Genomic DNA, 26,448 nt, shown 5'->3' with positions numbered 1-26,448 from the left:
AGCCCCCCTATGGCCGCTAGATCGCCGATGGAGCGAGTGACGCGGACAGACTGATGGGGGCTATTGGGGGAGGAGTCGGACTATCGAGAGAAGGTTGGCAAGTAGGAGAAGAAGAAGTGCGGAGAAGAAGGAGGGGCTATCGATGGATCGGATGAGAGGTCCTCGTCGAACGAATAGTAGGAGGCCAAGAAAGCTATCGAGGGTTAGATGAAATGGGTTTGGCCTTTTCCTCATGCACCCTCTCTTCCTCCATTCGAGTTCGTGTGATACCTCTGCACAACCAGTAGCACTGCTGCTGCTGCTTCCGAGATAGTTGCCTTTTCGAGCACCTCCTTCTCCCGATAGATCCTATTCTATGCTGCCGCTTCTGGGGCCGCTTCCCATCAGTCTCCTTTGAAGGGAGAACTCGTCCGTAGAGTACGGCCTCCCGCTCGCCCAGTGGATGGGCAACAAAACACATATAGCTAGGTCTGGCTGCCCGTTGAGGGTTGTTGAATTTTTTGAAAAATGAAAACTGCCCAAGGGGAAGATTGCTCGCTCTCCGAGGAGGAATTGCGCCACTGGATAATGTAACGAGAGCGAGGAGCTTAACGCCAACACCTGTTGACGTGTTGCTACCGCTGCCCGCCAGGCGGATGCTAATAGAAGACGCAGCAGTGCTTGTAGCGGTAAAGAAGGCTATTATCGCTGGCTATACTATATATTACCTAATCCGAACATAAATACTCAGAAGTAGAAATGAACGTTTGTTCGTTGCGACCCTAGTTCGAGTGACCCGTCAGCTTTCTGTAGTACACGCACGCAAAACAATCAGTGCCGAGTATTGCTTTCTTTGGGTTTTAGCCTGAGTTATAAACAATGCTGACTTGTATAGACAGAAAAGGAGGCTATGCTGGGCACGTGATTAAATGTATTTTAGTGTCAATACAAAAATTACCCTCTTTGATAGGATTATACCGTTGTTAGTGTTCGTCTCGGGGCTATTATAATTGGCATATACAATAACCAGAATGATTGCATATTCATATAATGGCCATAAGGTTATATAATCATTATTAAATTCCTCCGCTAATTGTGACACTGCCCGTATTATTCGATTTTAGGTGGTGATCTCAAGCCAGGTGAACGTGGAGGGGCCTCTGTTGGCCGTCTCCGATAACATGTTCGTCCACAACAACTCCAAGCACGGTCGGCGAGCGAAGCGCCTCGACGCGGGAGACTCCGACTCGACGCTAGGTGAGCAGCAGTTGCCGAGTCCCGTGGGGCAAGCGCCCTCAATGCACGGTGGCTCAACAGCGCCGCTCATAGACCCCCTTCTAGTGCCTAAAGGCCCCACTCCTATGTCACCTATCACCACATCCACCACCTACCACTCGAACGTCGGCCTTGGATTAGGTGTGTATTAGTCAATCAATCGTTGATCGATCAAGAGACCCTGATCAGTCAGCATCATGGCTCGCCCAATTAATCAGTGAATTAGCAGATCAGTCATTTCGCCTGAGATCAACAAACGTCTGAATCAAAGTAAACGACGTGGCTGGCAAAAATTACTTTGCTGGCATTAATCCGTAACTTCCTACAGAAGTTTTGTCTAATGCACTAACGACTTTACGGTATTATTATATTTACAAACAAAAGCGAATAATTTGAAATAACACCATTTTTGAAGTTCTGTGAGCCGAGCAAGTTTCCTTGTTAAATAAAAGGTAAGGTATGGCATTGAACTATTCGTGCAATGAAGGTATTTCTATGCGTCGCCTTAAAAAACGGTTGTTATAGTAGTACTTGGCTTCAAAACTGGCTTTGTTTACACCATCACGACTGATCCATAATGAGCAGTGTAGCTCTTCCCGCATACGTACTGTGTACCTCTTGCATGTTTTAATCACCTGTCTTCGAGTCTACTGTAGACTAGTATCAACTTAGATATGCACATATTAGATACTATTTATGTTTTTTCATTGTGAATTCATTTCAAATCCTGCATTTAGCTAACTGCTACCTGGACCCCCTGTTCCGGAACGTATTTGCGCTTCTGCGAAAGATTTGCACGCATGCGCGAGCTGTTAGATGCGATCATCGTCTTCCCGAAGCGGGACTCGGTTTACCTCATCCCCTCTACCATTCTTTCAACTACCCACTTTTACCGTTCACAATATTTATTCATCAACAAAGAAGCAGAGGCATCAACATCTGCGACGGTCTACTGCAGTCGCAGCGGCAACACGAGCCGACGTAGATCACAAAATGGTTTTACGAAATCACTAAGTCCGTCGTAAAACAATCCGCTGGAGCCCTCTATTTCTCTCACTTTCTGCCAGCTTTTTCTATTGTCTCGCTTGTGGTTGAACCATAATCCTTCAAGCTCACGTGGTGCTGGTCCTAGCAGTAGTACCTAGTTGTTGTATATATATAGTGTGCGTGGTGGCGTGTCATGGGGTCAGGGGTCCTTTTCGGCCCCCCGTTGGGTCGGCGTTCGATCGCGAGCAATCCTCGACCGCTAGGGCGACACTCAAGCTCCATCTCCTCGAATGTGGCCAGTTCGACAGCCATCGCCAGTACTACCACTTCTGCACTACACTCTCGACAAGGAGCCCGCGATCGTCGCGCATCTGTTTACCCATGTAATCGTACTCCTCCGTGTCGTAGCCTTCATTTCGCTGTCACTGCCAGACCAGCAAGCAGGCTGGCATAAGCTTTTTAGCAAACATATTGTTCTACGCGACCGTACAACAACCCTCAACGAAAAGAAGACATCCCGCGAGCCTCAGCAAGCAGAGTAAAAAGGGACGGGTGAGAGAGAAACGGGCAAAAGAACCACGATAGATAGAACAGGACTTGCGGTACACAAAAAGGAAAGGGAGATCTCTACATCCAACCATCCACCTGGCAGAACAAAACACTACAGGATAGTATATAATAGACAAGGACAATACCTACTCCTGCCGATCCTTCGATTCGATTGTTCTCCTACGGATAGGAGGATCAGGTTGTTGCCCCGTCGCCTAACCTATCCAGTTAGACTAGAGTCTGAAACGTGTGATGCAATTAGAGCAAGAATGAACCTGCTCGCCAATAAGATCTGCGTGCAGCTGCGTTATTCCCTGCAGTTCGACTAAACGCACCGTGTTTTTTGCTACAACAACGACATGTTAATCGTTGGCAGCATTACTTTCTAACGCGTACCAGACTGCAAGCAAGCCGTCTATCTATAGGAAATCACTTCGGAAAGTCACTGAGGCTACTGGATATCAGAATACCGCATAATCTTAAAGTAACATAACTGTAGTGGCAATCAACAGTACTTAATAAAGTAGTAATCAGCTCAAACAAATTATTTCTTAACCGAAAGCTATTTATGATTAGGACACGTTTCTTGCTTAGATTTTGGCCCTTGTTGTAATTTCTTTATTGTAACATTGAATTAATGAGTGCCTTTTAGATTTATAAACAACTTGATTTGAGTCAGCAGCCTGAATGGTAGTTCCCATTCAGAAAGCAAGCGAGAGGTACAGCTTGTTATACCAGCAGCGACGAAGCCTTTTTTTTTTTGCTGTCAAATCTATGTAACTGAGACACATCTGACTGCGTGAGGTAACCTGGCCGATTTGCCATATCGTGGGTCCTTTCGTTGTAGTTCTTCACTGTCGTTACTTTTGTCCAGCTAAAGTCTAACGCCGAAAAGGCGGGATCCTTCAGGGAGGACAGAAGTCGGTATTATACCTTAAGCGTATCGATATCATTTAGAAGGAAAAGATAAAGCAAGGCGAAGAACTTAGGGCAGGAGCACTTGGGATAACTTAACGAGTTTGTCTGCTGCGTCGAGGACCGGAACAACACCGTAAGCTCATCGTTGCCTACCAAGCTATTACCTAGCCTCGCTTCCCCTTTGGCTTCGAAAGTCGACTCAACATCTCACGCGGTTATGTGGTTCTATCGTATAGCCTCAGAGCCCCTCCGGACTACATCCTATGTTGGTAGCGCGGAGGAAGCAATTTTACTGCTGTAATGAAAAGAGCACTTTGACAGCGAAACCACCATACCAACTGACAGGCTGTGGGCTTTCGTCTGAAGGGTAGGAGGCCACTTGCCAATCAAGCTAACCAAGACCCTGACAAAACTCCCCACAATACCTTTGATACCAAGCTCACTAACCAAGCCAGCGGGGGTAGTGCACTTGCACATGACCACTATCGACACTTGCTTCAGATCTGCGCAATTGTCCTGACGCAGGACTAGTTGCAACTAATTTTTAAAAAATAACTATGGGCCCACCCAGCCTCGCGGAACTATTCCTCATTTGTCCATTGTCAATACTTACGCAGCATTGTTTATAGTTTCATTGTTGGTGTACAACGCCGATTACATTCTTAAAGAAGAGGTCAAGCGTTGTGTACATTTGTAAATATATATCACGTACAAATGTTTGTAATTGAACGGACGACCACAATATTTCTACAGACGCGCTGTTTATCTCCTAAATCATCGTGATCTTATAAGACAAAGACGCATCATTGCGCCAATACTGCTATATATATATATATATATATATATATATAGTGTCTGTGTAGTTGCTGAGCTTTTTACTTAATGTGGTCACTTATTTACGCAACGTTGCCAGAGTCGCTGAGGTCGGCGCTCGGTAAGCCTCCAGTAGCGACAAAGCGAGGGAACGGGTGGGTTGAAGTCGACCCCAGTTTGTTGGCGTCTTCCTGTTACAATCTAGCTGCTACAACTGCTAGTAGAAAGACAGATGAAACGGAGACTGCCAAACAGATACTGTATACGTAGGAAATACCCGAGGTCTGCAGGAAGAAGGGTCGGACAGCGGCGGTCACAACTTGAACGAAGACGGCCAGGATGCATCCAGGCGCCAGGTGCATCTATTGCGGTAGCGCCTGTTCTGCCGCATCGAAGAATCTGACTCAAAAGTAGCAACGGTTATGCAGGCATACCAAGAAGCGGGACAATATCTATGTACAAAGTCACATTCAGCCTGGTGCCATACGCGCAAAAGCAGGAGCACATTGAAGTTGGAGTAGTTTTTCGGTGAGGTAGTCGCCATGATGAGGCCACGTTCATACAGCGGATTGGGTTTTGCTATTCCCTTTAGTAGGAAAGCACGTTTTTTTGCTTGTATCGATAAAACGCTTTCAGAAAATATTTCCGGGAATCCTAACAGCGACAAGCGCAGGCCGCTAGTGGCGGTTCATTTATGAAATAACAGTCGTAATGTCTGATAGTTGTAGGGGTAGTGGACTGATTATTTACTTCACTGTGTTTCGAATACTGACGGGCAAATTTACTTATATCTGAATTCCAGTCGACGTGAAGAGGGCCCGATTTAATGAAGATCTAATTTTGAATAATCCGGCATCACATTTTACCGATGGTAAGTACCTTTTAGAATGGTTTCCTCGATGTTTTGGCTTCGACTGGACCTGACTGCTAACTATACGATTGTTATGCTAACATTCATTTGCAATTGCAGCGCTTATCTACACCAAGCTTGTTCAATTAATACCACCATCGCGTACAGCCGCAGCAGCGGCATTCTGGATAAGAGCCAACCTCAGCGATGTTAACTTTAGCTGTTGGGGAAGAGAGGCAGCGAGACGAAGGGAAATTTTGCTATACGATTCGTTGGCCAGCCCATATGTTCATTGCATCTAGCCTTTCTACTTGTACAACTCATCGACCTGATGCCGTATGGCTCCGAATAGTCGTTGTTGTTACTGGTACGAGTAAAGCTCGCTATAGCCGATTGAGAGCGATTCGGATTCGACCATTGTCGATTGCAGCGGCAATCTTTCCGTTACTGCGCTTCTCACTGAAATAACGATAACGATCGTATCATCTCGGCCGAGTGTCCGGGAGAGGCAACGAAGAACCGAAGCGGCCATCAACAGACAGAGCAGCAGAAGCACACGATCTTTCTGTTTCTATTACTGCTACTGCTTCGACGACGACGACGACGACGACAACGACGCCGTGCCATCGTCCCCGAAGGAACTGAAAGCTGCAGGCACACTCTGTCATTCTCTCCCTGTCAAAAGGAAATATGGAAGAGCGGTAGGCTGGCACCATCGCAGCAACTCCGCCTGCTTTCTTCAACATAAGCGATGTCCGCGTGCGTGAGCAGTATGTATGTATGTATGTATATGATGCTATGTGTGCGCTGCCATCTTCGTTGGCTTATCTGTCGTGGCCATCTCCTTCTCTTTGAAACCCGAGTCGACCTTATCCATACACATGGCCACGTACGCACTCACAGACACACTTCATCCTGGCTCAGGTTGAACCGGCACAAACTAGAGCACGCGTTCGCTCGACGGCCTGATGTGCTTGTCGTAGTCGGCGGCCGCCGGACGAGTCGTCTCCAGTCCTTCTCATTTCTCCTCGCGCGTGGCTCTCTCCATCTCCTTTCTCAATTGGGGGGGGGCCGCGGCGGCGGTACAGACGGCAGTACATGCAGCCTAAGCCAGGTATTGCGCTTGCAAAGAGAGCAGCAGGACCAGCATCAACCGGCTGCTGTGCCAATGCTCACTTTTTTGAAGGGCGCTCTTTTTCGTCCTGCGACAGTACCCAGGAGCGAACCGGCGGGAGCTGGGGTGCGCGAGTGCCCGACGATGAAATAGCAACGACGTAGGTTGGATGGGTGGGGGTTCCGCTGAAGAAACGAAGACTCTGAAGTCACGTGACTCGTCATTATCAAATGAGATGTTATCGTTATCGCAATGATCGCAACCATCAACAGTGGCGGCAGCGGGTACTAAAGCAGCAACAGTGCTAACCTCAGCATCGTCAATTCGGCCAAGAACCTCCTAAGCAGGGCTCCCAGGCCATACGTTTTTGATATCGTGCACTATGCCACCATTGCGAGACTACTTGCATTGCTTGGTAACAAACCGAGAGCACCCGTCGCCGGTGGTGCTGCCACGTCCCCTTTCTAATGTCACCATTATTGTACGGCGAACAAATGCGATTGTTGGATGGGACGATGCGCGCACTTCACTGGATAGAACAGGCAGAAAGTGGCGTGCAGGAGTACAACTTTGCAGCTGCTGCTGCAGAAGCACGAAAGACATGGCGCAGGGGTACGGGTTCCCGAGTTTGGTTTTACAGAGATAGATCCAAAAAGAAAGCTTTATGCGTTTTGGTTGGACAGTCAGCCGCGTTGAGGGTGGTCGTCTCGTACAACAACCTCATACGAAGTTTGCCTTACGGAGGTCGTGTCAATTCTACCTACATTTTATTTCGATTCCGGCTTGCGTCAGCGAGGATTAAACAGAGGCAACGTCGAACGCAATACCACAACGCAAAGATGCAGGAGAGCCTAAGATACTAAAGGGTGGCAAAATTTATCATACGCGATCTTTCATCTTGTTCGTCGAACTACCTGGCCGCCGTAAAGCATGCTTTATATCTGAGACGAATTTCATCTGAGACGTAGAACGTTGGATAGGTACAAAGTAAGGTTATCTTTAATTCTTGAGTCGTCAGCTACTTGCTGCAGTGGATCCGTGCTTTATCTCATCAATTGCTCTTCAGTTCTGCAAATATAAAGGTGTTACTTTTGTTAGTCAGACGCCCACCGTAAATAGCCGGAGTGGCATGTAATCACTTCGAGGAAACTAGTTCCCAGTAAAGTTGACTACTCAACTGGTTAACGCTAGAGTCGGAGCCCAAAAGCAAACGCCTTCCTACTACTTATGTGTTTGTACTCAATCACACCTGTCATCAACTCTACGTAAAAATTGACAAAACAATGCTAGAATGAAATTTTATCTAGTATTTCAAGGAAGTCGAAAAAAAAAACGGTCATTTTGTCTTCCTAATAGACGACTACAACGTCTTAATTCGCGTTCATCAATCACAACCTTTGTTCAACAGGGCTGTTTGTTTATATTTTTTGTTAAGCTCGCTTTTTTAACATAAAAATTATACGGTTAGCATATTGTAACACTGCTTTCTTGTTAGCAGTATGGCGCTGTATCAAAGCGTCCTACGATCTTCTCATTTTTAAATCTTTACTAGCCAGTTAATCATTCTCTCTGGGGCAATTGATTGTTTTTGCCGGTAGCAACACTGCCGTTCACGAAGCTCATACGCCTATTTCCTAATCTAGTTAGCAAATGATCTGCATCGGTACTTTTGCATTGGCACTTTATCCTCAATTGCAGTTCCGTTCAGTTCGACGCCGTGTATCAAGGCGATCAGTCCCTCGGAGGGTTGGACGGAAGGTGGTTCGTCAGTGATCATCATTGGAGACAACTTCTTCGAGGGTCTTCAGGTCGTGTTTAGCACGATGCTCGTCTGGAGCGAAATGCTCACACCGCACGCCATCCGGGTACAGACACCCCCTCGCCACCTTCCCGGGGCCGTCGAGGTCACTCTCTCCTACAAGTCCAAGCAGTTCTGCAAAAGTGCGCCTGGTCGCTTCACTTACGTCTGTAAGTTCTCTATAGATATTTGTGCGAATCTAACGATAAGTTCTGAAATACATCTTTTACTTATTGGGCTTCGTTACTGTATTAACAATAATGAAGATTCAACATTTCCTTGAAACCCAATTTGAATTTCTAAGCGTACAATCAAATCGTAGCAAAAAGCCCTCTGTTGTTTAATGCGTAACGTGGCATTAAATTGTTTCTAACTATGTATAATAAGTAAATATTATAGGTACACGGGGAATTGTGCTTATGTTACATTGTAGTTTTGTTTTTGTCATCCTTGCCGTGGCCGTCGTGGCTGCAGCCTTGAACGAGCCCACGATCGACTTCGGATTCCAGCGATTGGCGAAGCTGATTCCGCGGCATCCAGGCGATCCAGAACGCCTGCCCAAAGAGATCATACTGAAACGAGCCGCTGATTTGGCCGAGATGCTCTATCAGATACCGCGAAACAATCAGCTGGCCTTAGCCTCGCCTTCGCCGCGCTCACCCAACGGCCAGCTGCAGTCCAGCTTTAACGCCTATTCGGGTCAGCTCTCCGTAAACGTCGAACAGAACGGACAGGAGTACGGTAAGCACTTGATTTAAGTAGTTTCGACTTTCTATGTAACAGTAATAATAAGGTCTACGTTCATCCCAATGTTATCACTCACCTACTGTGTATTTATCTGATTAATAAAATGTGCACAACAGCTATTTGCTGTTGTGCACATTTTATTAATCTAGGCTAATCAGGCTAATCTAGGCTAATTAAGCTAGGCTGATCTAGTATAATACTGCATTCGACAGGCTATTGCTACCACTATCGAAACGGTAACTGACTATATCGATAATAGCCCGCTAGATGGGTTGGGCTTTCGATGCCAGTGGTAAACGGTAGAATGACGAGGTAAGAGCTTCTATCTATATCGGTTCTAACCGAGACGCGTGCTAGATCGCCTCGGAATAGAGATTGTTCTCATCTCGATACATTTGTGTTATACGTTGGGATTAATGGCTAAGATAAGCTGCTTTTTACTATTTACCAATAACAAGTAGTCGAAACTGGGTCTGATCGACTGTTACGGGCTGAAGCGGTTTGTTTTCTGACTTTTCGAATTAACCGCCGGCTTGCACTGTTTTTCACCAGTCACAACTTTTTTGTTCTAAGTCATACAGACCTTAGAGTAATCGATACATAAAATAATACGTATTACCCTACTATGACTATAGTCATTAATGTAGCATACCGAAGTAACTATATCAGTAATTTTCCAACGCTTTGTAGTGCATCGCTTCGTTGCTACGCCTAGTTATCGTTTGTCAAGAAAAACAGTTAGACGTATCTAATATCTAATATGCTACGGCAAAATTAATCTGCACGGTCACAGACCCCGCAAAAGAATTGTGGCTTTTTACTCCTTTGATAAGGGTTTAAAGTTGTGGTAGAATAAAGATCAGTGTCGTGCTCAGCTAGATCTAGTCGACGCTGCCATTAGCCTACAGTGGCTACATTTATAACACGACGCTTGGATTCTTAGTGGGCGTAAGAGGTGTGCCGAGCGTCCTGCAATACCTATCCTGAAGCCCGCTTAATGGCGAACGTGCGCTATATCTACCTTTGCAAAAAGCGAAAATCCACCAGGATGATTGATGCGTTCTGGAAGGCGCCAAGTCACGTAAAGCATTGTTTGCGGAGATATTATCGCGGTCGTCTCTAAGGAGAATCGATCCTGTTAATATCCTCCAGATGAAAACAGGGGACCAAAAAAGTGGTAACCGGAAAAAAATTCCACCGGACTAAAACGCAAAACCACTCTCTAGAGCCTATTCACAACAGACTTTATAGTGGTAAGTAGTATTGCTGACTCCTTAAATTCGGTTACAATAGTTCTGAAGGTTTTCCGTAACGGCTGTTTGACCGTTCGCACATATCGACCTTTCTAGATACCTCCTTCGGCCTTATAGACTCCCGATTGACGAGGAACTTTCGCGAGGACTGATGAGGTCTCGCCTTCTTGTATTCGTTTTTATCGGCTGGAATTAATCTGCTGTTTTCTGACGGCTGTAAAAGTATCGTTCGAAAATATCGTTCTGATTGATTGGAAACTGTTAGGTAACCTACGTAGGGCCAATAGGAATGCGTCGACGGTTATATCGGCTACGGGCCCTAAGTGGGTTGCGTGCGTATTTGCGCAGATATTGACATAGCTTTCCATCGCCGGTGATCTTTTTTTCTACTTTATAAACCTGAAAAGTTAAGTTCTTGTTTAAGTGCGAGCAATACTGTGTCAGTTTAAAATCTGGGAGGACAGGAACGTATTCAATCGCAGATTTTGAGCGATATTTTTTAACATTACTTGTTAGCTTTTAGAGCTTCCTTCGCTGTTCATTATGCGTCAATGATGTGAAATGTTGTCCTAATTTTGGCGAAACAGCGTAAATATCTAACTGATCAGAAGTCATCAACAGCTAGAATTTGGGTAAAGCCTTCCTTGAATCTGTTTAACGTAACGTATTATAGAGCCGGGACTAGTATCGAAAGATGCCATGTTCATAGTGAAATAACTGATGGTGCATTGCGCTCTATTTATGGATGTTGTTGCAATTTTCGGCCCATACTTACACATATTTAAGCCTTTAGATCTTGTCCCATCACAGCTGTGCGTATTTAGCATAATTCGACTATTGGAACGTCGTTTATCGTTTCCTTAAACGCAGTTGTTTTCTGTGGACAATTACAAACTGTAAGGTAGCAAGGTCACTGATGAAGCCTTCGACCGGATTCAAACTTTCGTTACCAGATGTCTCTAAGTTTATAAAGTTTACTGCGTGTTAACCAGTTTATTCCACCGCAGTAGCCATTCTGTCCAAGTCTAAACCTTAAACCCTTAAACTATATCTATGTAGACTACTACGGAGTGCGTTGCTGCAACTATATCATACTTGAGACAAAGATGATATAATGCTTTTCTTTTTTTTAGCCTTGTTAAAGTTAACAGCGGCATATTGAGGACGCACAAAAAGCATAGACAAAGAATATCTGTCAGTGTTTGCCTGGCTAGCTTTTAGACATCGGCATGAACTTTAACTAACTTTGAGCGTTGGACGATATTGACCTTTGGGCATGCTTTCATTGGTGCTACCACTTGTGTAGGCCTATTGGCCACGCAGCTTTGTAGACTGTCTGTGAAGAAATGGACGTCATAACAAATTCACAGAAATAGTCCTTTCTATAGCGGTTCTCACGCTGCAACATCATTTTTGATACAGTAGCATGGTTTTGACATTTCATGTTTACTGTTCCAGGCGGAAGGCCACCATCGGAAGGTGTCTCTCCGCGAGGAGGCGGCTATGCTTCGAACGCGTCTACTCCTCATAGTACCTCCGCGAACAATAACAACGGCAACAACAACGGCAACAACTCCTCCGCTGCTACCGGGTCGCAGCCGCAAACCAACACCGGCTACAGTAACCTCGGGCACCCACAGTCCACCGGTTAGTCATCAGAATCAGTTCATTATTCAGGATTAAATTGAATATAAAGATTCTATATAAGAGCCAATAATTTAACGTGTCTTTTCAGTTGAGTGAATTCGATAGATTTTACCGAACTTAAATGATTCAAGACTAAGTCATTTCGTTCGGAAGAGACGAGACTGCCGATTTTGCGTGCGTCTTCATCCGTAATAGAGAGCAGTTTTCGTTTCTTTCGATCTTCTCTATGTATAGGCTAGCTGTGAAGGCTTCGGATTCGTTACAGCGGTCAACCAGACCCGTCGTGACTAGCTTATTTACTGCATAACTATTCACAGGCACTCCGACGCCCGGTGGCTACGGCAGCCCTACTCCAACAATGACCGGCACACCATCTGGGGGCTCTGTAACGCCTACTGGATCTTCGTCTCAGCAGATATTCAACGGTACGTTTTTCTATTCCATAGTTTCTATGCGTTCTGGTATTCTATCAATTCTTCTCAGCCCTTTCCTTCAGTCTTTAAATAATTTGTTCACTAGCGCCTCCAAATATCTCAATGTCGCTTTCACTGTCGGATCAAGTTCTTGCCTCAATATGCGAGTGCCTAATAGCCAGTTTCTTCCGCCTTCAACATTTGGTTTCCGCTCTCCCGGTGGGTGGCAAATTGTCGCGTCCCGTACGAGTGTTTTTTGTTTCTCGCCGAAGGATCGGGAGGCCGATTCAGCCGACGATCAGCCGATCGCCCGCCTTCCTCCGCCTCACGCTTAAATGCGAACGAGCTCACTGTATCTGCCCTTTTTTCTTGGCCTCTGTTTCAATAGCGAGCTTCCCTATAACTATGGCGAAGTTAAAGCAAACGTACATGCACACTGACTAAGAGAATCGTCTGCACAGACGAACAAGAAAAAACTTCTCCCACATTAGTCTCTGGGAGCAGCAGAAATACAGGCAACGAGTTACGCTACAGGATAGATAGTCGCAGAGAGAGAGAGAAAGCGAGAGTGAAAGATATGGTAGGCCTAGTAGTGATCGCGGTAGTGGAAGAAGGAAAGACATTCCCTCTACCTCATCCTTCTGCTGTCCCCCCCCCCCTGGCAGTGGCTGCGTCATCCGAGTTTTGGGACGGCGTGCTCGTCTCTATGTACCGACCAACTAAAGTCGGAACTCCGCGCGACCGTTTTATAGAAGGACGGGAACAAGAGAAAGACAGAGAGAATATAGGAACTTCTCTCGCCATTGTTACCACTGCTGCTGCAGTTTGCGTCTCGTCTTAGATTCCGGTGGTTCCCCGATTCCTCCGGTCGCTTCTTCTCTACAGTTTCCCTCGAGTCCCCTCTGGAGGTTCGACGCCGTTTCCTTTGTCCAAGTGTCTTTCCTCGGCCACGTTTCCCTCTAATTCTCATTTCGTTCCTGGTACAGCGGTTCTGGCAGTACTATTGGCAGGGAGAGAAGAATGGACACTGTAATAGTTCACACAGTGATGGCAGCTGTTGGAACTGTAGTGGCCAGGTCAACCGGTTGGAGATAGGCAGAAGCTGCAGTTTCTGTTGCCTCTCAGCTAACGTAAAAGGGAAGAACGTAGAGCAGACCGCGTATGGTTGAGTGCGTGTGTGCCAAAAGTAGGGATAAAATAGGTCCTGCTATAACAGCGGCTGAAGAGTCGCCGGGTGGCCTCGCTTTGCGTTGTCTCCTGGTTGCTTGTGCTTTTGGAGCCGACGTGATTACCTATCTACTCCATCGTTGTTGGTGGGGTTCTGACTGACGTCTGCTCGGGCTTGCAGGCGACATAGGGGAAACAAGGGCCCGTCGTCACGAGCGGTGCGCGCGGGGGCGACTTCAGTCGTTCGACGCCGGTGTTGGAGACAAAAACAGACAGCACGACACCTCGAAACACCCTTGTATCGTTTTTTATTAGTCTAGACCCCTCTTATTTCTCAGCCTGGTTCAACTGTTTCGAGCAACCTCGATTGTAGACAGCCGCTCCCTATACGACCACTCCTGGTTGCCTTCCATAATACTATGTACCCGAGACAGCTATGTTCCGCAGAACGCCATTGAACTCTTACGGTCCCCATTCTTGCCCACTTGGCTATAAAGCTTCTAGGGAAAGCCATTCAGGATAGTCAAGGTAGAAAACAACGTCAAAGGCAGTCAAGCTCGAGATCCGCCCGTTTCCGCCCTTACTTGTCTATCCCGCGTTGTTTCGCGATAATAATGGACAAGCAAGAAGGTTGTGTCCGCATGACGAATTGTGAAAGCCGTCCACTTCGATTGCCTGGTTGTCGGCTCCGCAACTGATCACTCGCCTGCTGCCAGCTCGATGGGTGCTGCTTGTTGCCCTCCCGGAAGTCTAGTGTATCGGATTGGAGTTACTGGCGACGGAGCTTCAGCTGCGACAAATCCCTCTAATTCCCCGCAATAAGCCATAAACAGCAAATGAAATCCACCGTCACCTTCCACCTTCGAAGTTGTTATTTCCTCGATGCAGCTTTTTCTCTTTCGGTCTGTATCAAAACTGCAGCTCACGCAGTTCCCGCGCCATCATCCTAGCTACTATATTTTGTATTGTTTGTTGCAATGCGCAGTAGATAAGATAGTATAGATTTTCGCTTATCTAATGGATCTACCATTGTACGCTTTATGTCATTGTTGTTGTTCATTATTTCGATTGCAGGACTAAGAAGCGTCCCTCACCCTAGCCATTATACGGCGTTCACACCGATGACGCCTGTGCCCCCTATTGCGCCGGCCTAAGCACTCGCTGTCCCTGTCGGCCAAACGCAAAGCCGAGGCTAAAAAAGTCGACAGCAGCGGCGACGGCGGCGGTCATGTGCACATATGCTAACGTCAGGCCGGCGATTCACGCCTAATTGACCACAGCAAGTCCTCGCAGCAAATAACTTCGTTAAACCCGTGCCGCTTCGTAGCCAGCGATCGTCATCAATATGTATATAGCACACCTCTTTTCCATCAATGAATAAACATAAACAGAAAAGCAGAAGACACAGAACAGAAAGAAATAGTTGAAGTTAATAGGAGCAGACGACGACGACGACCTCTGGCTCGCTTCCACACACCAGTTCCCTGGAGTGCTTCACGATGTATCCTGCTCACCGTCAGGGGTCGCCACGAACACAGCACATGATATTATGCGATACCACGCTCGATTCGTTGTTGTGGCGTGCTGTGCATAGTGTTCAATAACTTCAGCTTGAGATGCCAACCAACCACGTAACAACATGACACATACATAAAGCCATTATGTTTATACATATGAGTACTCACACACTCACTACAGACAGTCACCCTGATAGTTTTCCATATACAAAGGGAGCATATGAAAGTGTATGTGTTGACGCCATAATACGGCGCCCCGACGGTGGGAGGTGTAAATATTTTGTAGTTGATCGCTCTGTATGTCTTGCTCATAAGGAACTAGGACCTATTCCTTGTCGACTTGCCCAACGGGGCACCAGTCAGCAGCAGTGCCCTCAACACCTCGCCATATCCATCAATCGCAATCGATCCCTGTACAGCTCAACAAGCACCAGTCCTCATCATCATCATCAAAAGGCCCCGTGATTTCGCACTAGGCAGCAGCCTAATCCCACTCCTCCCCCCTCCCTCCCTCCCTCTCTCCCTCCCTCCCTCCCTTTCTCCCTCCCTCTCTCTCTCTTCCTTTTCCGCAACGCGGTCGTCAGCGCGGCATTAGAAGTCCTTTTTATTTCCGAACAAAAGAAAAAGGCAAACCAACAAGAAGTTTCACTCTACAGTGTCTAAATGATACCAAAGTAGCAACATCAGTTGATGAAAACTGCATTTTTGCCATTCGATGATTACGGTCGAAGGGCAGGCTGACAAAAGATAAATAACGATTATCGTCATCGTAATGGTATTTGGTCACACTTGAAAACAGCAAGGTCCACGTGTACATTACTATTGATAATATTTTTGTCTTCTTATTCGTTTTCCAATGTAGACGAGAGAAAGAAAGAGAGAGAGAGAGAGAGAGAGGGAGAGAGAGAGAGAGGGAGAGAGAGAGAGGGAGAGAGAGAGTTCAGTTATAGCTGACGTCCGATTTATTTAAACGAAGCCGATTTGAGGGCAAGTTCGTTCACTTTTTATTTCAGAACTAACTCTTATCAGAGCATTGTTCTCTCTGATCTCGGCTTCTCTCTTATTTAATTGCGACTCGTTATGTAAAAAGCAGAATCAGACAAGCAGTATCTCAAGGCGTTTTATAGCTTAATCTTCAATCTTCTAGCGACACTGTAACGTTTGAGACGTAAAATACAGAATGGCTAGTAGCCTCCTAGCTCCGTTGTACTCGAGACTGAATAACGAGGATCCTTCATAATCTAAAACACAAAGAAATAATTAAATAACAACTGCATGAGCAAAGGCACCAAAAGTTTTACCACTTGCCGCCACATCAGCACCACCTCGGTTTTCAGTGAACGAAAGGCTTCATTTGACAGCAACAGTTTCTGACCGTCAAGCAGAACGGAAATTTCTGCCCGCCCAGGCCTTTTCGATGCGGTTCGTTCATGCGCAGGGGGTTTTGTTCGCCGCGCAGAGCGAGAGACCAGCCCTCCTGGCAAGGAAAACCAGCAGAGTAAAAAAGGGCAAGCGTGTGACTGTTGTGTGCGCCTGTGTGTGCGTGTGACCCTTGCTGCCGCACACACACCTTTGCCCCCCACAGTGAGAATTAAATGGCAGTTTGCCCTACCTATAACCTAAGAAGCAAGGCTTCCACCCGAGGGTCGAATCTTACATATCCTTCTCTATATCAGTACGATCCCAGATTCACACATCAAGTAGATACCGCAAAGAAATGCACGTACATATTGTTGCCCAGTTAGATATTGATACTATTTAACATTAAGATGACTATTATTATTAGCATTACCATAATAATAATAATAATAGTAATAATTATTATCATTATTATGACTGTCATTGAGACTAAAGAATGACCGTCGTAGACCGTGCAGACGACGCGGACGTGAAAGCATGATGACGCATGTGGTCGAGTGTACGTCAGTTAGCAGCCGCCAATGATAATTACAATAATTATTCTTTACTGTCTATAAATACTATTAATAATGCAACATTATGGACGGGAGGACAACAACAAGTGCGATCATCGTCGAGAGAGGAGGAAAGAAATTAGCCATTATTAAACGGTCTGCTTAGAAGAAGAAGGATCAATTTAGAAGAACAATGACAGTACCATGTGCGTGTAGTAATTAAAGAAAAGCAGCTTTAATGATACGTGATGATTTTTAATACTTTCAACGAAGACAGCATCCACAGCGACAGTAGACTAGCGGAACACAAACGATGACAATGGATAGAATATTATATATGTGTACGATGATATAAATAGGAGAGGTGACTCTTCGACCGGTACACTCGTGCGTCACCTGCTGTTCGAGAGGTCAGTTGTTTTGGTTTTTGACGATGGTAATAACGAGCACTGGAAGATACTCCAATTGATGCTGAGGATACTCGTGATCAGAAGGACGACAGAGTTACACTGCTAGTGTTTTTCCTTTTTCATTCGCCTAATAAGCATAATGATAATAAGTATATTATTATTAGAGTTATTACTATTATGGTATTTTGTGTGCAATAATTGCTGATGGTAACGAGAATTAAAGGAATAAAGCCTTTCTTCAAACGATGACACTAATGGTAAGTAAGGTGTTTTCACTTCAAAATATGTATGTACACCTGATGCTGTAAACGTTCTATTCTATTTGGCTGTTCGATGACATTTTGTATTTAATGATGACTAAAAAAAAATAACCACGTTCGAGCAGTACGAGATTCTATATCTTGGCAGAATATGGTAAAGTCTGTTGCTTAAATGTCGATAAAACCCGATGCTCTTTAAACATGTTATATGCTATTGTTTGCTCGTCCGTTTAGTGACACTGTCTCTTACAAACCTAACCTATACGAGGCTGTATATAGATACCTGTATCTTTTCTAAGATAAACGAATTATTTTCGCGGAAAAATTGACGTTAACCATTTTCGCTGTATGTCCTTTTTCTTCCCAATTACGGAAGATCCATATTTTAAAACTGAAACTCGAACCCCCGTTTAACTGGAAGATTGATCCAAATCACCCGGCCATTGACTTGGATGTTCCCATCAGATATTCCCATATGAGTCCAGCTTTATTAAGCAGGATTCTCAATAGATGTTTGTTGAGACATTTCCGACCTGAGCAACTGGCGCACGCCTTGTCACGTAAATTCGTTATACATTTAGATACATACGAAAAATTCAACGTCCTAAACAAAAAAAAAAAGGATTGACATTGAAAAGAGAAACCTATTCGTGTTCTTAGATTTTTTTAAGGCCACACATTCTATAATCGTTAGCACAAATACTTAGGTGTATTTAGATAAACAGAGGCCAGCTAGATGATTTCAAAACGCCTAGCTACCTTTCGCGTAGAATACGTTAGCTGCTGGCTTACAGGTACGGCGCCATTAAGCAACCGACTTTCGTCCATCATTGAAGCTCTGATCTGGTCTGCCCGGCTGTCCGCTTCCATGGTTGCTGCGTAGCTAGGCAGCTGCCTTCCAAGTGGCACGGAGGCTGCCGCTGCTACTACCGTAGCGATATTGGCTCCTCATCCTATAGCAAATGGTTAGTTGGCCGGCTGACGCTTCTGCCGCGTTCTCTCGTCCCATCCCGCTCTTCACCGGTGGAAGAAGGAGAACGACTGCACACGCAGAACGCCGTCGGCAAGTCGAGCGCTCTACCGACCGAAGTATGTGTGGCTAAGCTGGCCCGATAGGGATGGAAGCACTGAAATGGTGAATTTGGGCCGTGATGGCTGAAAAGCTGATAAACGCCAGCTGCTACTAGGAGTTAGGTGCCGTGGTTGTATGCTGTATACTATAGTATTGACGACGAGAAGCCCGGCGGCGAGTGGGGGAAGGGGCAACACCCGCGGCTACCCGCTATTAATAATGTATGCAAGCGGGTGCGAAATGAAGATGGATGACCATAAGGGAGAAGCTGACAACGGCAGCGGCGGCGACAACGACGACGACGACGACACACACGCTGGTGTTGAAGGAGAAGGAGGCGGTGATGGCCACCGTGGCCGTCGGTATGGCTGTTTCTAGTCAATCCAGTAAGGAAGAAACTAGCCCCTCAACAACCCTACTTATCCTAAGCAACCCCAGCTTCGTTCTTAGTTAGGCCCTACGGCCGAGACAGGGAAATAAAGCTGGAGTATCGTCAAGAACTAGCTTCTACTGGGGCCACGAGGGAACCGCGCCGCGGGAAAGACGAGAGCTTCACTCCAAGCGGTCATCCCGTCCGCCTCAGACACTCGTGATCAGACCAAGAGCGATATCTGAGGAATCATCGACGCCTTTCTCAACGCTATCATCAGAATTAGAGTCCGATAAAGAAAAGGCTCCAAAATCGCCTAAGATGAAAAGCGTCATCTCAGAGCGTCACTAATAGAAGGAAGGGGAAACAACTAGATAATTGAATGGATAGTTATAGATTTGTCGCTTAACTATAGTTATAGTTATAGATAGACGCATAACTGCGTAAACTGAAGTGTATTTTTCGACAGCTCCTTCTTTTCTCAAGATATGACAGAGAAGTCACCAGTGCAATGGTTCTTAATCTCAAAGCAAGTGATTTTTAAGTCTAATTTATTCTCAGAGGTTAGTATTCAAACACGTCCTTACCACATCAGCGCGAAAACTTTAGTTTATGAAATGTCGAAAGCAATGCTTCTTAAATAGCAGCGCGTAGCGTGAAATTCGGAACGCTTAGTTTTCAATGGTGTAGAAATCACGTCGACACTGACGAAAAAATTACTACAGCTATCCGAGTAAATCCACAATCGCCACACGATTAAAATGAATAAGCGCGATTGACATGATGCTAGGACCGCATGTTCGATGGCCTACTTCGATCTCTTTTTTCTTGATTCTTTGCTTGGGATGCCTCACGACTTCCGCTTCTTGAGTCTATTCGGACAAGACGGCTAAGCCAAACGGCTACCATGCAAGCTTTTTCGTTAGCCACTTCGCCAGATACGATATATACGTATATATTATTATCTGTAAAGATTCATAAACAATTCAATAACAAACACAGAATCATACATGTTGAGAAATATGTTATTAAATCAAGAAACAGCCAAGTAACTATCTAAAAGTGCTCACTTTGCCAAAACAGTGAAAATTTTAAGTGATCCTAAAGCTATTGAACAGGCAAAGATAAGTGGGTTAAGCAATAGCTAATGCTTAAATAGAGACACCTTTGAAATTAGCTTTCGTAGGCACACTGTCTTAGCTATAAAGATGAATATAAATATTTACATAAATATGTATCCTAAAAAGTTATATACACTATATTCAAGGGAGAATTAAACTCAAAGCTTAGCTTCCATTCACGCCCGCCTCCTACCTGGCCTTGTTTTTAAATTGGGAGGGACGATTGTCTCCGTCGGTGGTGGTAAATGCATTGTTTATTTCGTTACCTTCCTAAATTAAGAGGAAGGAAGCTGTTGAAATAGCTTAGAAATGGTGCGATCTTTTTCGAAGAGATTGTGTTCATAGATAGCTCCCTTGAATACGAGAACTTCCTGAAGTCCCGGACCGCGGATAAAAGGTAGTGCGGGGTTTCAAGCCAGGCCGCATTCACATCCTGTGTAGCGCGCGCTAGTAAGGCCACGAAAGCTAGACAACAAGATTGAGCGGGTCGAGATTGATGGCCGGTCTATGTGAATGGTGCACCGGTCACTACCGTAGAGTGTACTGGTGTAACTTTGAGATAGAAGACAGCGGCCATGGTAGATAAAACTGGGCATAGGGTCGGGTTGAATAGATACTTCTCGGTGTGCCAGTATCATGCAAAGAGAGAATGTAGTCTACAAGTCAAGATAAAGATTCATTTTGTTTGTAAATAACTTTTTGATGAGCACAATTCCCAACCGCGTTTCTCTCGTTCCAGAGTTGACCCCGCGCCCTGTGTCCTACAGCTTCACAGATGCTGCCTCAAAACTTACTACCAAACATGTTTTAGAAGCTCTGAGATCAGCGCGGCAAAGAGAAGTAGAATAATCTACCTATTTTTAAGATCCATGTAAAGATAAGCGCTAGCATCCATATGGTCCAATTTATGTTGGGGCTGATCTCAGTGTCATTAAGAAAATCTGAATATAAAGCTTTACAACTATAAATACTAATGTAAAATCAAAATTAGCTATGTGTCAATACGATAATATAGTACATGGGTGCAGTAACAAAAAACATGTAGCAGTATCGATAAGAAAAATGTAGATCGTACATGCACGCAGCTTGACGAGCTAATCGGGCTAAATTGGCTCGTGTTTAGGAATCAAATACTGTGCATTGTTGAATCGCTTTAATACTGTAGTCTTTGAAATTTGTAGTTTGTAAATATTATACGTTGCATTCATAAGATAACAACAAAATCTATCACAGTTTGATCACATTATGAAGTCGAGATGCTCTTACCACCATTAGCCTAGATAATTACGTTAAACAGAAATTCTTGCGAAGATGAACAGATTTAACTTCAATAGAGTGAATCTTTTCTAAGGGTCAGCATGAATGAGTATTCCTGTTTGTGTCACACTGAGTAATAGACAGTGCTCCGGGTAGTCTTATCCCGTATCTTTCTACGCCTGGTGCGAATATCATATGCTATATATGGGCAAAAAGTTTCAGTGTATTTAAAAAACTGCAAGAGAACGTTTTGATGACAAAACAGTTATGGAAACAATTGTGTTATGTGGTGTTTAAGCAGTCTATTCTTGTTTGGCACTAGACAGTAGGGCTTGGCGCTGGAAAGGCCTGAGGCCTACATCCTATCTCTCTCTCTCTCCCCTTCGATATATATTCATGATAAAAACGTTATAAACTCGATGTCCTTTCTCATCAGCTCGTCTTTGCAACAGGGTCTTAGCGAGTTTTTTGCAATGTATGTAAGTAACCTTATTAAGCAGGCACTCTTACGTTAATGGTGAAAATGCGTCGTTTTTGATGATCAGAGTTTGAGTTGTCAGTATGTCTTCTCCGCAGCAATAACAGGTATATATAAACACGTGTGAGGTGTAGATAGCTGTCCCACAATGATTTTATCCGCCGCTGCACAATACCAGCTCTCAAATATCAAAAACAATTTATCTGAACTGTTTTTAAAGGATACATAATAAATAATTTGCTGCTTGTTAGTGTAGCGTGCTTAGTTTGGTTTAGTTGTGTGAATATCGGTTTCCGATATGGTCTTTTTAGGAACTGAGCTTCAGAAACTGAAAATAATTTGGCTGGCCGGGTTTCAGTCACGTATAGTTTCCCCCCGCAACTGTAATCGCTACTTTCCTGTAATGTCAGATGTCATTTCGCACCGGAACTAGATAGAGAGTCCGGCTTCCTTACTTTTCGGAGCTGATTCGCGCGCCACAAGACAAAGTTATCCGTTAGTGCTCCGGACATACGTGGGCGGTGTCTCGAGCTGCGGCCGCGCAACTGTTGATAAACAATACCCGAGCTTCGGATATCAACAGCGCGTTTCGAACGCCAGAACAGCTGATTAGACGACACTCACAGGGCGACCCCGTTCTGGTCAGCTGAGCTTGTTCGTTGCATTGTTAGAGTTTGTTTTTCCGCTAAACATTAAATGAGTGAACTCAGATCGCACAATAGTATGGACTACGGTTGGATTATCTAGTTTTCCCAAAATAAAAGGTATGTTACGCATCACCTTGTCGTAAAAAAAAAACGTGTAGACCCATGTATAATAAATGTCGCCAGCTTAACGTTTGGTGCTATCCGGCATGTAAAAATCTCAATCGCATCTCACATGAAAGAGTTCAGCGGAAAAAAAATTGTTACACTTTGAATAGATAGGAAGATTTTTGCGTTTCGTCGAATAAGGTGTCTTAATTAGTTTAATTAACTGTATACTGAAAAGCGTTATAGGCATATGATGATTATTAACTGAATTAGCTAAAATGTGTGAGCCAATAGTGTCTGTTTTGCTTAGGCGCAGCAAACCAAGTATTGTATAAAAGCGCTGGGTAAACAAAACCATTTATTATGCATATTACATAAAACACAGGTCAAATCGAAGAAGAAGAGGAACCGGATAAATACCGTTTATTAAAAATGCGTTTTATTGGATACTTCCTGATTCGCCGTTTGTTCAGTTGTTCGAGTGAACCGATACAAAAAAGAGCTGATCTTCACCTGTTTGAAGCATCCGATGCTGCGACCTTAGTACAGGTTAGTTCCTGTGTTGTGTTTTAGAACAGCATATTTATTCGAAAAACGAGTACAACGTATCGCTATTGATTTAAATAACAATAATGATAATAATAGCTTTTCGCGTCAACGTTTTAGGAATTTTGCTTGCAAAAAAAGCAGATAAGATTATATATAACTTTAGCGTCGCGACCATTTCATGAAGTATTTTATTTATTGGATTAGTATATTTGTTAGAAGATTATTAATAGGAATATGTTTGAATTTTGTTCGTTGCATTGTTTGCAAGATGTATACATTGAAATCTCACATAATGGCTCTCCTGCTGCGCCAACTGAATCTACCGATGTAAAGGTTGCCTGCTCTATTCTCTTTAGAGCGTATTCAGACATTGCTAGAGTGTTGTTCTTACATAATTAAAAATGTGTCATAAAATTAAATATTTCATCGATACGTAAAGAAGTTCATTTTATAGGAGTCTCGTACGATGTAAAATCAATGGAAAATAAATTTAGCACGTTTAAGTTAATGTGTACAGTATGTAATGTGTGAGTTTACAAAGCAATTAAACTGTATACTCAAATACAACGTCCTTTGATAATAAGATTTTTCTCTTTTCGAAATATTTTGTTGTAGGTTACTGGAACCTTTAAGATACACGAGAACTTTGTATCTAAGGAAGAGGAAAATCGTCTTATTGAAGAAATCGAACCTCACCTCAAGAGACTTCGTTATGAAAAAGACCATTGGGACAATGCTATTGTCGGCTACAGGGAGGTCGAGCGCAAGCATTGGTCAAAAGAAAACCTGCAGGTGAGAACGGTCTCCACAACGAATAAACTCGCATCCTTATGCTCGAAATTACGATGCTGTAAAGGCAGGAAGTGAAAAGATAATCTCAGGAGTTCTCAAATAAAGGGTTATTATAATCGATTAGAGCTCATCCTTTCAAGCTCTTCATGAAGTTTTTCTTTATCATGCTATATTTTCTAGCCACCGCTTTCAGTAAGGGATGGTATTTTTATTTTTTTTTATGTAAAGGCTTTCCATGTTCTTCGACTACTCATATGTTTATGTTTTGGATAGCTTGTAGTTGGACTACTTGTTTATTGCCATTTATGGCGACAATAATAATGTCTACGGGAATGGTGTAAAGACAACACCAGAGACGTGAAGGTTTAGAAATCCCATTTTCAATTCTACAATACGCAATGTGAATGGTTGTATTTTCAGATTAATATCAGCTTCGAGTAAAAGGAATCTTAGCATACCTTTTTTTTGGATATGTTAGTAAGGAAAAAGATAACACAACTGAATATGATTTGGATTCGATAGGTAATGAAGCAAGTGCGCGAACTGTGCTTTGCTCCTGATGCCCTTCATCTGCCAATGGTCCACTGCCTCGATGTTTCCAAAGAAGGCGAGATTAAACCACATATAGATGCCGTACGGTTTTGTGGAAGCACAATTGCCGGTTAGTATCACCGATTTAGGGGATTATGCACTCCATGGCACGTGGCATGATACATCTGTATATAATGAATACGCACACTTAATTCGATCATTTTTTGGTGAAGAAACATAACTAAATTTATGTAATGTAAATTTTTAGGGAATCAATAGAAGTGACATAGGACAATGGTATACCAGACGTAATCATAAATCTAGCGATGAGTTTGAAATTGAGCGAATTGTTTACTGAAGGCTACTTCTCTGCACCCAAATTGAAATATTTTGTTAATGCTCGGTTTGATCATAACCATACGTAAATAGGCCTTGCAAAAAATATTAACTTACTGTAGTAATGATTTATGGATTGGTGGTAGCCCACCAATACGTACATAGATGTGCTCTAGAGTCGATCGGCAAATTTAGCTGAATAAAATCAATTAATGATGATACTGACGTAAAGCTCGATAAAATTTTTACACAGTTTCTATTCAAGGACTAGCAAAATTGAAAATAATGATGTCTGTATAATCCTATTGAATACAACAAAAAAAACATAGGACGTTCAGGTCAGATGCGTCCGTCACTGGAATAAATAGTGCGTACTAACATAACATCAAATGTGTGTGCTTCTTTGATGTTTTTTATGCGATGAGAATGTTTGGTACTTTTAGGTCTTTCGCTGATGTCCAATGTCGTTATGCGTTTGGCTCTCGAATACGACAGTTCTTGCTGGGTCAAGATTCTCCTTCCACAGAGGAGCGTCTATGTAATGTCAGGAGTCGCCCGGTACAATTATACTCACGCAGTTTTAGCTGACAAGCAGTCCATATTCAAAGGACAGCGTGTTCCCAGGGAACGACGAATATCCGTGATGTTTCGCGTTGAGCCGGAAGAGGCGATATCTGGATAGACTAGATTATTTTGGTTAGAAATTGTGACAAGTAAGCTTTATATAAGGAGATGTTTTAATAATAATTTAGTAAATTTTAGATATCATACATAATTATTTTCAAGTTGTTTTTATTACGAACTTAATGTCAGCCTTTCTTAGTGCGATTTACATATTCTCTAGTTTCTTAAGCACCAAAGAGTTATGACTAACGAAGGATAGAGCGCACGTGACTAAAAATACTTACATATAACAGGATAGAAGAATTGTAAATATTATGCCTATAGTGAGTAGTTTTCTGTAATTTCCTTTAAATTCTCATTAAGCATTGCAACACACGGCTTTGGGACCAGTCAGCGAAGTATAATGTGTCCACTGCCGTATTCAAACTCCAGCTAGCTTATGTTTACGCGCAGGCCGCAGGAAAATTCCACAGCGCTGCGCTGTAATAGGAGTGAACCAGTCATTATCAACGATAGACCGACGACTGACTTAACAATTTAGCTCTAACAACGATGTATTTTTGCAACGCTATGAGCTGTTCCTTTCGTAGAAAGATCAAAATCAATTGATTAAAATTCGCTGTAACAGCAGTTTCAACGGTTTCTATTATTGTAAAATACAGTATAGTATATATCTCATTCAAAGGCTTATCTTCGCGCCGGGTTTGATATAGTTGTTAAACATCACCTAAATGTATTATTAAACAAAAATATAAAATGCCGCAATTATAATTAACCCTCCTCCGTTATAATCGTCAAGAGCTTTACCTCGTTGTTAGTCGCGTTAGTGATTTTTTATTCTTACAGCTCTTGGTATCGCATGAGAAGCATAGTAAATAAAAATACTTGTAAAAACACGTATCTCTCATCACCGCACCATTAGTCATACTGTAGGATGAATTGAACCAATGGATTAG

General features: G+C 43.7%; 2 protein-coding genes across 3 annotated transcripts in view; both read left to right on the top strand.

Moving 5' to 3' along the window:
- Window positions 1–20,104, top strand: part of kn (EBF transcription factor knot) — a 107,285-nt gene extending 87,181 nt beyond the window's left edge. Inside the window, exons 9-16 of one of the 2 annotated variants that reach the window (XR_015314166.1) lie at window positions 1,104–1,236; window positions 5,324–5,392; window positions 8,184–8,453; window positions 8,758–9,024; window positions 11,742–11,930; window positions 12,248–12,355; window positions 14,585–17,607; window positions 18,405–20,104. Coding sequence is in view for 1 of the 2 variants with exons in the window: in XM_022847321.2 (XP_022703056.1) it covers window positions 1,104–1,236; window positions 5,324–5,392; window positions 8,184–8,453; window positions 8,758–9,024; window positions 11,742–11,930; window positions 12,248–12,355; window positions 14,585–14,664 (1,116 nt within the window). In the remaining variant the exon portion in view is untranslated. Of the gene's footprint in view, window positions 1–1,103; window positions 1,237–5,323; window positions 5,393–8,183; window positions 8,454–8,757; window positions 9,025–11,741; window positions 11,931–12,247; window positions 12,356–14,584; window positions 17,612–18,404 lie in introns of those variants that run through there. The other variant, XM_022847321.2, reaches the window with a different exon arrangement.
- On the top strand, window positions 16,927–26,388 carry LOC111268363 (RNA demethylase ALKBH7, mitochondrial). Its single transcript, XM_086971675.1, has 6 exons — window positions 16,927–16,953; window positions 17,268–17,350; window positions 23,134–23,209; window positions 23,825–24,001; window positions 24,524–24,662; window positions 25,312–26,388. Exons 1-6 carry the CDS (start codon window positions 16,927–16,929, stop codon window positions 25,548–25,550), a joined length of 741 nt encoding a protein of 246 aa, XP_086827801.1. The 3' UTR covers window positions 25,551–26,388.
- The last annotated feature ends 60 nt before the right edge of the window (window positions 26,389–26,448 follow it).

This window comes from Varroa jacobsoni, unplaced genomic scaffold, assembly GCF_002532875.2.
Source record: "Varroa jacobsoni isolate VJ856 unplaced genomic scaffold, vjacob_1.0 scaffold_1278, whole genome shotgun sequence".
NCBI classification, from domain to species: domain Eukaryota; kingdom Metazoa; phylum Arthropoda; class Arachnida; order Mesostigmata; family Varroidae; genus Varroa; species Varroa jacobsoni.
This window is presented reverse-complemented; position numbering and strand designations above follow the sequence as displayed.